Source organism: Tenrec ecaudatus, chromosome 2, assembly GCF_050624435.1.
Source record: "Tenrec ecaudatus isolate mTenEca1 chromosome 2, mTenEca1.hap1, whole genome shotgun sequence".
NCBI lineage: Eukaryota > Metazoa > Chordata > Mammalia > Afrosoricida > Tenrecidae > Tenrec > Tenrec ecaudatus.
In genome coordinates, this window is record NC_134531.1 from 89,732,401 (window position 1) to 89,746,113 (window position 13,713).

Consider the following 13,713-nt stretch of genomic DNA (forward strand, 5'->3'; position numbering starts at 1 on the left):
ATATAAAAGATATTCAGAGGGAGGAAATGGATAAGGTGGATGATATTCAACTGTTTAGAATAAAAACATTTTTAATGTATCACCCTACTTTTTGTAAGTTTGTTTCAGAACAAAATAAAATGCACAGTTGGCTAATGTTGTATTTACCTGTGTAAATATCCTGTGCATGTGAATTTCAGGTGTTAATTGATGACAGTGGGTAAATATGGACTTCGAGGTCTATTTTGAGAGTCGTCGGTAGCATGGCCTTTCAAATGGTTTGGAAGCTCTTTTCATTTGTGGCTGTCAAGATCTGTTCTTACTTCTCAATCTTATACGACTTGTCACATGTAGAAATCCTCCCTTTGCAGTTAAAACTCAATGGGGGGAAAACTGGAAGGATAATGACATCTGCTGGCTTTGAAGAATCGGTTTCTGAAAACTCCTGATGCAAATGGCATGAGAAAATGACGTGTAGAATAAGTTGAGGGTTGATAGGAATGAATTAGTTTGTCTCTTCTCCTAACTTAGGTATAAATCTTGGTGTCTACTCAGGCAAGAAAAGAAGATGAATACAGGAACTATTGTCTTGTGATAATCTTGAAGCCTTAAACCCCAATATCTCCTTACTTCTTCATTTAGCCAAAGAGGTTGCCTTACACAGTAGAGCAGGTCTGCTGTGAGCATCGTGCTCTTTCAGGAACAAGTCGTGTGGGATGAACTTGGCACCAGCAACTCAAGAGGCTTGACAGGAAGCTGAAGGAGCAGTAGGTTTATGCTAATCGGGGTAGAACACTTTGGTATAGAGGGTGACATGGTTGCACAATTTAAAAGATATAAGTAGTACTGACTTGTTTATGTAGAAATTGTTGAATGGATGATGTGTTTCAACAACAGCAAAAGCAAAAAATAAATAAAAATTAAAATAATAGAATACAGGGTGAGGCTATATTAAGACCATGAGCATCTTTCTGCCTACAATTTTCTGCCGGGACACTCTAAAGACATCCACTCTTCCACCGAGATTGAATTATTATTTCACAGCTATAGTTTGTAGGCGCCCAGGTGGTGTAGTGGTTAGCCATTGGGCTGAAATCCCATGGTTGGCAGTTCAAACCCACCATAGACAGGAACAGGCTTGGAAATCCACCAGGGGTTGCTATGAGCCAGCATTGACCAAAGGGCAGTGAGTTCATAGTTGTTAGAGGCATTTTCTAAACAGTCCAGTAGGTGGTACTCGAGGAGAGGAACAGTTACCCTTCCTCACAGCATCCCAACCCCCCTTCCCACCGGCAAACCCATTAGGAAAGAGAGAGAATGTGGAAGCAGCACTGTGCTTTCTCTTCTCTGGCACAAGAAGGGAATTTCCAAGGCTGTTCTTCAGAATGGGCACTTAAGCTCACAGAATGCTGCAAGACGCCAACTAAATAAACAATGTGACTATGTGATATGCTGAAGCTCAAAAAATTATTTGTGTGTGTGTTTGTTTTTATAATTTCTAGAAATCCCACTGGTTTTATATCTCTTTGCCCTGATTTCCATGACGTGGCTTTGGGGAGGACTTCACATGGCCTACAGACACTTCTGGATGTTGGTCCTCTTTGTCATTTTCAACAGTCTGCAGGTAAGGCTTATCAATTCCGTCCCTAACGATGCACAGTCATCTAAGGAACACAGGACCTTTCCTTTTTCATTGTTAACAATCAAGTGTCCACATACTGGTGATTTGTGCACAGAATAACTTTGCAAAGAGCTATAAATTAAATTATTGAGGACTAAGCAAAAAGAGTTTGGAATAAAATGATTGGGGGGTCCTAACTTTAACTCTGAAATATATTGACTCTTTTCCCTTTTGGAAATATATCCACATAGTTAGAAAAGTCTCTTTCTTTTTCTGTAAGTTATAAATCCGGGAGGTGGTAGCAATGTAGGGCCAACCAACTATTTGGACCGGGGTTGTATCTTGAAGTTAGATTAGTTGACTAGCGAAATATGAAGTGATGTCCAACCAGCACTCTCTGAAGCGTGGTTCTCAGTGAAATAAGAGTCTTTGGGTTCATTGGAAAATGGTTAACATCCCTCCAAAGCCCGACTTCAATCCCTTTTGTGGGAGTGCTTGGGTAACCTAACTAGGAATTATATTAACTGTAGCAGAATTTAAAACTGACTTTTTAAATGTGTTTGCTAACTGGAAAAAAATTTCACCCTGAAATTAACAAGTGGAACAGATGAACACACTTTCCTTTATTTTCCAAAGTGAAATGCTTCTTTCTAGAATAAGACAATTTCTTAAATTTACCACTCTCAGCAGTTATGTTTGCTACCATCTTCCCGGAAAACGTGTGTGTGTGTGTGTGTGTGTGTGTGTGTTGGGGTTGGGGTACAACAACAACATAGTTATGTATATTTAAAAGCCCTAGTTGTGACTTAGTGGGTTAGGGTTTGGGACACTAAATGCAAGGTAGGCAGTTCAAACCCACCAGACCTTCCTCAGGAGAAAGTTGAGACTTTCTGGTGACATAAATATTTACAGCCTATGAGACTGCAGGGAGAAGTTCTACTATGTCCTAAGGGTGACTATGAATCTGAATCAGCTCAATAACAATAGGTATATATATTTAGGATTATAGAATGTAAGGGAAGTGTAACTGACTAACAGTACAGTTTGATTTGCTTTCTAGGAGAAACTCTTTAGTGAAATCAAAGCTACATGAGAGTGTCGATCAAGGCATAGCATCTATTAGGAGAGGAAATGTACCAAATCATTTTAAATTTTAGAATGAAGTTGACATAATTTTTGTATGTATGTGTGTACATGTAGTGAGATAGATAATAGATATGTGCATAGATCTATTGGGAGAACTACGTCCCAATATTATATATACATTGTATTTACAACGTTAAGTATAAAAGTATTGCTACTACAGTTCCAGTTGTACCTGCATGGGTTTATTCCCAATAAAAGAAGCTTCACCGTGGCTCTGCTGTCAGTGGGTAGCTGCACACAAGTTCTCTCGTTAATCCACTTGTCTTAGACTCATTAGGGTGCCTTAAAAATCCAATTAAACATTGGCTCAAAAATATGCAGGCTTATGAGAGTAATAATTGAGATGTGCACGCCTTGGGACCAGCAGCCTTTGGGATCAACATTCACCCAAAAACTAAGACCGAAGGGTTAGGAAAGAAAGAATGGAGACATGAGACCCAAGCCGGAAGCGGTAAGGGTGGTGTTACATTGAGGGAACTGTAATGCATGAGATAAACAATGTGTTTGAATCATTAAATGTGAAACTGATGATCTCACAGCGAAATCTTAAAAAATAAACAAAGCCAGTGCTTGAGTGATGGTCTCACCAAGTTAAATTCAATGCAGAAAGGTCAGTTCAGAAAGTTATGGCAAATGCTTTCTGAGATTTCAAAGGGGTAAATTTTGATTTTCTCAAAAAACAGAATGACATTACGAAGATATATTAAGAAAATGGAAACCTATGTTGATGAGAAAGGAGCTAATAAAATTGTGCCAGGGAATATTTTTATTTCTTTCTCCACCACCACCCCACCTCTCCGCCCCACCAAAAAACAATACACCTTTTCAAGGGTAGCAAGGGCAATTCTGAGAGATTTGTTGGGAAATTTTACCCCATACACCCAACAACTCTAGAATTTTTAAAAAATCAAAATTCAAGAATTAAAAAGAACACGATCTGAGCCCCTCAAGGATGCCCAGTAAGGAACCCTAGAGATGCTGTAGGTTAGGCATTGGACTGCGGGCCTCAAGGTTGGGGGTTCAAATCCACCTGCCACTCTGAGGGAGAAAGGTAAAGCTGTCTGCTCCACTAGAGACTTACAGTCCCAGAACCCCACATAGGGTCACTATGACGTGATTACAGTGGGTGTGGTTTGGGGTTTCCTATAAGTTGAAAAGTGCAGAACTCTCCCAGAAAGTGTTGGAGAAGATGGAAACTCTGCCTTCAGAAGTATATAGAGCTCTGTGGGTGTAGAAAACAGAGCATTACGTTTTGAATTTTTAAAATCAAAGTTTCTGTGATTTGGTAGGAATACTTTAATTTATCCATAGATATGCATATATATACATAGACATGTATGTATATATATACACACAAACTTACAAACCTACACATATGTATCGAAATATAGATAGAGATATAATTGAGCATCTACTACCTGATAGGCTGTGCACTAGTGCTGTGAATACCAGGATGAAAACGGCAGCCTTGGCCGTCTATGATCTACCGAGTCAAAGGAGTAGTCCGTCAGTTAGCTGGAATAATACAGTGCAGCAACTGCTGTGCATGGCAGTTACATCATCTCCTGTCAACTTGTGAAGGATGGAGTCTAGCCTGTCAATCGGGTCACAGCTTGATGACCTCATTTGGAGGTGCGAAGGAGATAGTGGCTCACTGGAGGCCGTATACACTCACTCCCTTCGAGACATTCCCGTTGACAAGCCACATGGAGCTCTGCCGATAGAGCCAGAGGCCTGCACCTGGAGGAGCCCCATAGGGACCCATGCCAGCACTGAGGTGCTTCACCTGCCACTGGATCCACAAGATGTTCCACCCACCAGCCTGTGATTATCCTGCATTCCATGTCTTTGGATGGCTGTGGGAGTCTAAAGAGGAATTTATGGACTAGTATCGGCATATGGAATAACATCGGACTTGTGGACTTGATCTGCACTGCGCTAGGATGTTTTCTGAATATATAATTGCTTTGGGACATGAAGTTCTCTCTTACACACATGTGGATATCTATGAATTTGTTTCTCTAGTCAACCCAGACTAACACACCGTGTAAACCAAGTGTAACGAAAGTTGAGTGTAGGAACTGCCTAGGCCCACCAGTGCTAGCATTTTACCTAAGCCTCAGAGATGAGCCACGCATAGCACAGGCCCTGCCCAGTCACTTTTCATTCTCTAGGGCTTAGTAGAACTTCAGTCCAAGTTCCATCTGACATCCTACCAAGGCACTTCACTTAGCTGTGACATTATAATACATAGCAGACTTCCTTAGAGTTTTATCATCTTAGCTGGTGAAATTTCACATGCAATCTCAATTTCTGAATTGTCTTAAAAGCAGTACTTGAATGGCAGCAGTTTCAAGACCTGAAGATGCTGCTTTAGATGAGACATGTTGTCTCGAGTTACACATGATAAGCAGGCACTTTCTTGTGTTTATTAAATAAATGATGAGAATATGGTTAAAGATGAGTATTTCCCCCCAAAATGAGGAGCTGATACCAGGGACTTAAGTGGAGAGCAACTGTTTTGAAAATGATGAGGGCAATGGATGTACAAATGTGCTTTACACAATGGATGGATGTATGGATTGTGATAAGAGTTGTATGAGCCCCTAATAAAATGATTTTTTTTAAAAGATGAGTATTTCAGGCAGAAAACCAACTCACTGCCTTCAACTTAATGCTGACTCATAGCGACCCTATCGGATAGGTTAGAACTGCCCCTATAAGTGTCCAAAACTGTAAGTGTTAATGGAAGTAAAACCTCTTCTTTCTCCCATGAAGTGAGTGGCTGGTAGTTTTAAACTGTGAACATTGGGAATCCGAGCCCAACACATAACCACTTTGCCACCAGGCTTCCAGATTTCAGGCAGAACAAACAATATTAGCATAGACTTCTAAAAGAAGTTCACTCACTTATCTAGTAGCTCAGTAGAAAGACGAGGCTATCTTCTCCAATACAGATTGATAGTCTCAGAATCCATATATAGAATCATTGTCAATCTGAATCAGTGGCAATAAAGTTTTGTTGTTGTTGGTATTACATTAGCCTTTCCAACGGCTGATTTTTCAGAAGCATATTTCAAGACCTTCCTTCTGAGGTGCCTCTGGATGGACTCCAACCTCCAGGCTTTGGGCGAGGCTTCTGAGTTTGTTAAACTTTCCCACCGCCCAAAGACTCCTAATGACTCTTGGTTAGCCAGTGATGTGCAGTGTAGCAGAGCAACGTCCCATAGTAATGCCTAAGTGGGGTGAATTGAGGAACATTGGCATCTGGGAGGTGCCAAGGGAGGGCACAGAAGCACTGAGAAGGCGGTAGGGCTGATTCTGTGTAGGTGGTGAGTTGGGTTCGGGAGTATGGATGATGTCATTGGAAAAACAATTCCAGGATATCAGAGAAAACACAGGTTTGGGAGGTTCTAGAGATCTAAATATTTGAATAACTAAGTTTATTCAAAAAGAAGGCTAGAGCAAAAGATTGTGAATAAGGAATCAGAGAATCTGGGGAGAAAAAGGAGATAGCAGTTTGAGGATGATAGAAAAGAAAGCTTCAAACGGAAATGATGCCTAACTTTGTCAAGTGTAGCTAAGAAGTTAAATAGGAACCAAAAGAGCATTCTGGTGTAGGGATTCCTAGATTGTAACATGCATCGAGACTACATGCAGGGCTTGATAAGCCAGGTTACTTGGTGCCACCCCTAGAATTTCTGATTCAGCCGGTCTGGGGTGGTCTCTGAGAATTCACATTTCTTGTGTGTATCTGGATTATGCTGTTCTGAGAACCACAAGTCTAGTGGAAGGTAATCTTAACTTTAGTATCCTCTAGAGCCCTGGTGGTGTAATGGTTATGTGGTAGACTGAGATCAGCATGGTTGACAGTTCGAAACCACCAGCAACTCTGTGAGAGGGCCACAGTAGGCTTTTCTACTCCCATAAACAGTTAACAGTCTCTGAAACCCACAGTGTGGGTCACTGTGAGTCGGCATTGACTCAGTGACAGTGAGTACTGACCTCCACAGGAGCCCTGGGGACACTATGGGCTAAGGTGGTGGCTGCTAAATAACCGGATCAACAATTCAAACCCACCAGCTGACCGGGGGGAGGTTGGGACTGTCTGCTTTCATGAGGATTTAGTTTTAGAAACCTGTGGAAGCAGTTCTGTTTTGCCCCATGATTCAGAATTGACTGAACGGCAGTGGGTTTGGATTTGATTACTGACCTCAGCAGAGCCTTGGTTACTTATTGAATTCTACTTCCTCCGACTCCAAAATGGAGATAAATACTATTTGGGATTAGAGTGTGATTTAATTAAATGACATAATGAGTATAAAGCAACTGTGCAGGGCCACTAATATAAAGGCATTATTTTTATTATTGAAGGAGTTTAACGGAGGATGCAAAGCAAGAACGCAATAGCTTAGAGAGGTTGTTTGATTAAAAGTAAGTATTGTATTTTTTTTAACTTGTGGAAAGTACCGATAAAGAATCAAGAAACTGGTAACTGGATTAAAGACTGTGCAGGGAAGATGCTGGAAGAGACAGGGAGAACACAGAAGAGGTGCTGCCGGGTTATCAGAGGGGAAAGTAGAGAGCTTTGTTGTTTTGTCTTCTTAGAGGTCAGGGAATGAGAGGCAAGATGGGTGAACCTGACAAATTACCAAGGACTTGAGAGAGTGGGAAGTGGATGGCATTTGCACCTAATGCCCCTTTGTCCCCTGAAAGGCAGGAGGCAAGGTCATTTGCTGAGAGAAATGGCTTGTAAGCCTGAGGTAGAATAGCGAACGGCAGTGGTAGGATTCAGCCAGTTTGTACCGATTCGGTGGAACTGATATCTAATTTTGCATTCCGTTTGGCAGTTAAATTGGCACTTCTAATGAAGGGTCTCTCAAATATGGGGGGCTGGACATAATTTGGTGGGTGCAGAACAGTGATCCCTCTATAGGGCAGATTTACATTCCTTACTCTTCTTTAGCATTCATCTGCCCAACAGTGCATTCTAAGTGCCCAGATTAATGTTCGCTCCATTCATAATATAAAAAAGTAGACAGAACCATGCTTGTAATACTTTCATTTCATAAAACTCATTATAGTTAATTTTTTCCCAACAGTTTTATTGGCACATAATTTACATGTCAGACAATTGAATAGTTCAGTTGTTCAATCATATTAAGGGAAATTCACAATCACTACCGCATATTTCTTAAAGCATCCTCCCTCCCCATGGTTAAATCGCCTTCATTATGAATCGTGCGGTCGCAGTCAGTTAATGAAATAGTCCATTTTTATCCCCTTGCCTGGGTTACTTGAGGAAGCAAGCATGTAATGTCAAGAAACAAAAGCGCCAAACAACCAGAGGGGGAATGCTGTCTTTCAGTTCAGCTTTGTGTTATGCCCCAAGTTCCCCTGAGACAGTAAGGGAAGTAGGCAATTCCTGAAACTGTTCAAAGAGTTAAAATATTGTGAGAATAATGGTTGTAGGTTCAGCAGACGTGGAAAGGGATTTTTCAAAAATGAACATAATAATATGTTCAGAAAGACAAGTCACTGTTTCTAACATCAAGCAGTGTGACTAATGTCGAATTGGTCTGCCTCCAAAGGATTGGAATCCTCCTTGTACAGAGAAACGATGGTCAAGGATAAATCCCCCAGCAGACAGTGTTCGGCAAAAGCAAAGAATATTCCAGTGAGGACACCAATCAAGAAGCAGTAGAGAAATATCTTTAACAGTTTATTGTTTTTTCTCTCCAGGTATTACTTAATGTTGTCCATTAATATTTTTTAAATATTTCTTATAACAATCTAGTTTTGGTTAGCTCTTATTTAAGTATTTACTTATGAAACAATAAATTACCTTTTGGTCTATCTCTTTTTTCATATACTTAAACTGGTCTTTAGGGCAGCAAATCATTTTTTAATTTATTTGAATCCCACCACTGAGAAAAGATTTCTTTGCAGAAAGTAAATAACTCCATTAACTCAGATGAGTTAGGTGCCCTTGTGGCATAGCGGGTTACGTGTTTGGCTGCTAACTGCAGGTCACCTGCTGATCTACATGAGGCAGACTAAGCTTTCTATTTCCATAAAAAGTTACAATCTTACACTGACCGATGACATGAAAAAATAATAATAATTTACAAGTGATCAAGGGTTCATGAGGAATGGAGGGGAGGAGGGTCGGTGAAAACAATGAGGAGCTGATACCAAGGGCTCAAGTAAGAAAGAAAATGTTTTTAAAATGATGATGGCAACAAATGTAAAAATGTGCTTGACACAATGGATGGATGAATGGATTTTGATAAGAGTTGTACGAGCCTCTAGTAAAATGATTTTTTAAAAGTTACATTCTTTGAAACTTTGAAAGAACAGTTCTATAGGCTCACTCTGAGTCTGAATCAATTGGATGGAAGTGGGTTTGGCTTTTGGTTTATGGTCAGTTGGAAAATGGTCAAGAAAAGGAAGTGCTTAGAAATCTGTGGTATTCAATGGTGGTTGGAAATCTTTTTTTTTGAAATCTTAAATATATTATTGAACCAGTTTGCAAAAATTAAATAAGTTTGAATATTAAGGATGGAGTGATTTCCATTGTCTCCCAGAAAACCTCATATATGTAAATAAAAAACTATCCAGTTCTTCCAAAGATCTGTAAAGTAAGGAGATTGTTAAGTATTGAGTATGTCTCATGAAGTGTCAGTCACTGAAGACCACTGCACACTTAACAAGTCACCATGAGATAGAGCCATGCCAGTGTACAACAGGGTTATTTTGATTATTTGTGTTTGTATAATTCATGATTCCAATGGCTTTGGAGCTCTTCATTTTTCTCAGAGGGTTTCTGAGTGCACTAACCCTGGTAACTACCACTGAGTACAAGACGTACCTCCCTCCTACCAGTCTATTAATCCCAGCAGGGAAAATTTAATCCCAAATAGGAAGAAATTGGAGAAACTGAAGTGGCTTCCTTGTGCATTTTATCCCATCCAGAAACTAATCAAACAATGACAGTCCTGGATCATGAGCAGACTCTAAGCATGGAAAGAATGGACTGACTTCAATAAAACTACTTGGAATAGAATTCCCATTAAGGAATTCAATTAACTCGAGAGGGAAGGTAGGCAAGTGCTAGGTAGGCAAAATCAACAGATATCTACTACATATATTTTATTTTTTTGTTATTTATTGGTGTGTTAGGCTGGGCTCTCTAAGAATAAAAGCCAGTGGTGTGTGTGTGTGTGTGTGTGTGTGTGTGTGTGTGTGTGTGTAGAGAGAGAGGGGGGGGGTTAAATGGAGAAAATGGCTCCTAATTATAGAAGTGGGTGAGTTCAGATCAGTTCAACCTTTTGGCTCAGATGGTAAACTGAAGGCTTACTTGAGAAGTTAACTTGAGTAGCTACAGGAGTTGATCAAGGAGAAAGCAGGAAGACCAATCAGGTGGCAGGAAGCCAACAGGCTTGTAGATGCTGAGACAGATGAATCCCAGCTCAGCAAGTCAGACTTGTGGCTGCAGAGTCCAGGGAATCCAAGTCAGCAGATCAGAGGCAGGTCAGATGGCCAGCCACCAATAGCTCCCAGGATCATCAGGCAGTATCATGGGCCATTAGTTCAAGTCCAAAGAATCAGAGTTTGAAGAGCCAGGCGCACAATCCAGAAAAAACAAGAAGCAAGCAAGCATCCCCATAGTGTGCATTTATATAGGCATTGGGCCACTCCCCCAAGGACTTTAACTTGGTAGATTGATTGTACTCTACCCCAATCCTCCCACAGCTGCTTGGCTGATCATAGCAGATCCCATCATGGAGTTGATTACATTGTATTAGGTCTTACCATAGTGGATCACTAAGCTAAAGCACCGAGAATCCAGACCCAGCCAAGTTGACACAAAAGCTAATGATCACAATTGGTATGTTTGACAAATCCAAGAAGAGCTTTGGGTTATACCACTGAGTAACATCTTTAGGGTGACATTAGCTTATTGTGAATATCCTTACGGTCCACTTGGAGCCAGCTAGCGTTACCCACAGGAAGGGCATATGAACCTGGCTGTTACTTTTAATCTCTGATATATTCATCCAAAATTTCATTTTCTTGACCTCATCTAATAATAATGAATTAGTAGTGCTGCTTTCTAAGTGAATTTGTGCTAATACGTATATAGATCTTAACTTTCTTAAATGGCTTAGTCCAAGATACACGAGGGGGCTTTAAAAAGGCCCCTGGAAATAGGAACTAAAACATCACGCAGCTTTTTGAAGCCTAGTCATATTTTAACTTGTGTAATGATTAATTAGGGGTCGATACTCAAGCATGATATTCAGCTGGGAGATACTGGTAGGACCCTAACAGTCATTTTAATGTGGAAATAGCTACTCAACCCCTCTGCATGGGGCCAGGCTCCCAGCTAGTTTGGCTTCTTCCCTTGCCTCCCAGATCACCAACAGCTAAAAGCTAATTCCTGATACAGCAGAGAGATTCTGCTTAGTTCCTTATTTCAATGCTAGACTTCCAGCCAGTCTCGCTGGTCAGTGCCTATGTCACACTAGATGCTAAATGTTTTGCAGATCACTCCTAGTTGCAACTATTTTTAAGTACTACTTTCAGCGTGAACCAGTTTCAGACTGGCATACAGCATTTACTTCAGGTCATATTCTCAAGTTCTCTCATAACGTACTGGCGTGTGGGAAATCCTATGTGAGCTAATGAGGACAGCTGGCAGTAACTTCTTGGATATGCTAGAAAATCCATTTTTGGAGAAGGTTCAGATACAGAGAAGCAGCTTTCCAAAAGCTGATAGATATTCTTTTTGGAATGCTTAAGCTAGCAAGGGAGTGAAAGTTTACACAATCCTGGGGTCTGACACCCCTCAGTATGTCAGTTTTGAGACTCTTCTCCAGAGCCCCGTTTGAACAGCTTGTGATCGACTTATACATGTTCGTCTATATAAGCATCTGGTCTCTAGCAGTGCCGTGCCATTTTTAAAACCATTCCCCGTTTCAGAGAAGGAATCACAACATGGAATGTGCAGCTAAAAATATATCTGTCTTCAAAGTGAAGAATCAGCTGGTTAAAATGATTTTCATTCCTAGCCCTGTGTCTTTAACTGCTAAATACTGAGAAATAAATGACTCCGAGGTGGGAACAGTTTCTTCTCCTCCTCCTTTCTTTTTTTTTTCCCCTCAAATTTTTTTTTTATTCTTTTGTGGCCACCAAAAAGCCCCAAAGAAACTTGGTGGCACAGTGTTTTAAGCATTGGGCTGCTAACTGCGAAGTCGGTGGTTCCAACCTAACTTCCTCTCTGGGAGAAATAAGAGGCTTTCTGGCCCCGTACAGATGTCGAGCCTCAGAAACCTAACCTGCCCTGCCCGGTCTCTGAGCATCAGAATTAACTCAGCACTAGTCAGTGCGCTGGCTAATAAACTTTATTAAAAACCCTTCTCTGTCTTTTTCTCCTCCTCCTCATTCCTCTCGGCATCTCTTTCCTACCCTTTGTTTTTCCTTCCTCTCTCTTCTTCCTTTCCTCAGTTCTTCTTTCCTTGTCGCTGTTCTTGACATTGATTTGAATCAACTTTAGAACTCAAGTTGTCTTCAAGTGTATACAGACTGAGCTCTAGTACTGGTTATCAGGGACAGCTGGGGGTGAGGGGAAGAGGACATTATTTAAAGGACACAGAGCACCTATTAAAAATGATGGAGATTTTGGAAGCAAATAATGGTGACAGTTGCACTATATGATAGATTTAACTAATGTCGTTGAATAATGGCTGATATATCGGTACATCTATATCTACCACAGTTTAAGTAACCTTCTTTAGCACCTAGAACCGGGTCAAACTGGCATCAGTTGTCTGCCATCTTTGAACACTGCTGCCTTTTTCCTACTCCGGTCAAAACTCAACAAGCAAGAGATTTTGTTGCTATGCAGCACATACTCTACCCTTGTTTCCATCAGCCATGGCTGGTTCATTGCCTGCCAGTTCAAAGCCCTGATTTTCCACATGAAAATGGTACTGAGGTGTCATGACCAATGGAATGTATTTCTCTGCCTGTGCAAGGAAAGGTACAGAGTTCATCAAATAGAATATAGAAACAAATTAATAACTCTTGCTTAATTACCTTTTGTGAGAATTCCCATGTAACAGCTAAGAGGGGTGTTGTGCAGGTGCTTGCTTAGATACAATACATATTTAGTCTTGGCTGCTTCCTTCTGAGGACAAATAACTCTTGGGAAATACACGTTGTTATGTAATCAGCTACAGAGATCTAATTGTATAAAGGCACTCCCTTGCTTTACTTCCAACAGTAATAAGAAATACAATTTTGTCATCATTGATGACTAGGACCTGAGCTATTCATAAAGAATGGAAACAAAATCTTCCCAGAAAACTTTGGGATCCAAATACAAAAGCCAGGGGGTGGTAGGGCTGTGTCACTGGTTACACCAGACTTATCACTATACTTGTCCTGTAGAGACTCCTGGGCTCTCTGAAACATCTGAACATTTCTATAACTTTACAAAATGAAAACACAGACGCTGAAGCAAGGAGTTGTATTTACATCGTCTTCCTCAGGTTCTGTCACTCCTGTGTTGAGTAGCCGCTGGACTGATGAAACATGTGTGTGTTTTTATGCAGTGACTATCTTACTCCATCTCACAATGAATAGCAACATCCGGAATTGTGATCTCAATAGTCTGTTGACTAGCCAGACATGGCTCTTGAGACCAGTGTAGGATTCTCGCTGTGCTTGAACTTGGTTCTTCACAGAAAAGTATCAGTATCTGATCTGCCACTATACACTCCCATGACTGTGGTTTCAATCATGAGTGATCTTAACAGACTGTTTCTTGATGCCTGCTTCCTTCTTCCTAAAATGGGTGCTTCTATCACATCCTGTGTTTTTAGTGTCCAATTCCACTTATAAACTTTTAGTCTATGCCATCTCTGAGCATTTACTGTATTCTATTTATTGAATTTTAACCA

The 13,713-nt window shown here is 40.7% G+C and overlaps 1 protein-coding gene across 1 annotated transcript in view; it reads left to right on the top strand.

Annotated features, from left to right (window-relative positions):
* ADGRV1 (adhesion G protein-coupled receptor V1) overlaps window positions 1–13,713 on the top strand; it is a 724,059-nt gene that overhangs the window by 633,859 nt on the left and 76,487 nt on the right. The window contains exon 89 of the mRNA XM_075542665.1: window positions 1,482–1,603. Coding sequence (XP_075398780.1) covers window positions 1,482–1,603 — 122 coding nt within the window. The remainder of the gene's footprint in view (window positions 1–1,481; window positions 1,604–13,713) is intronic.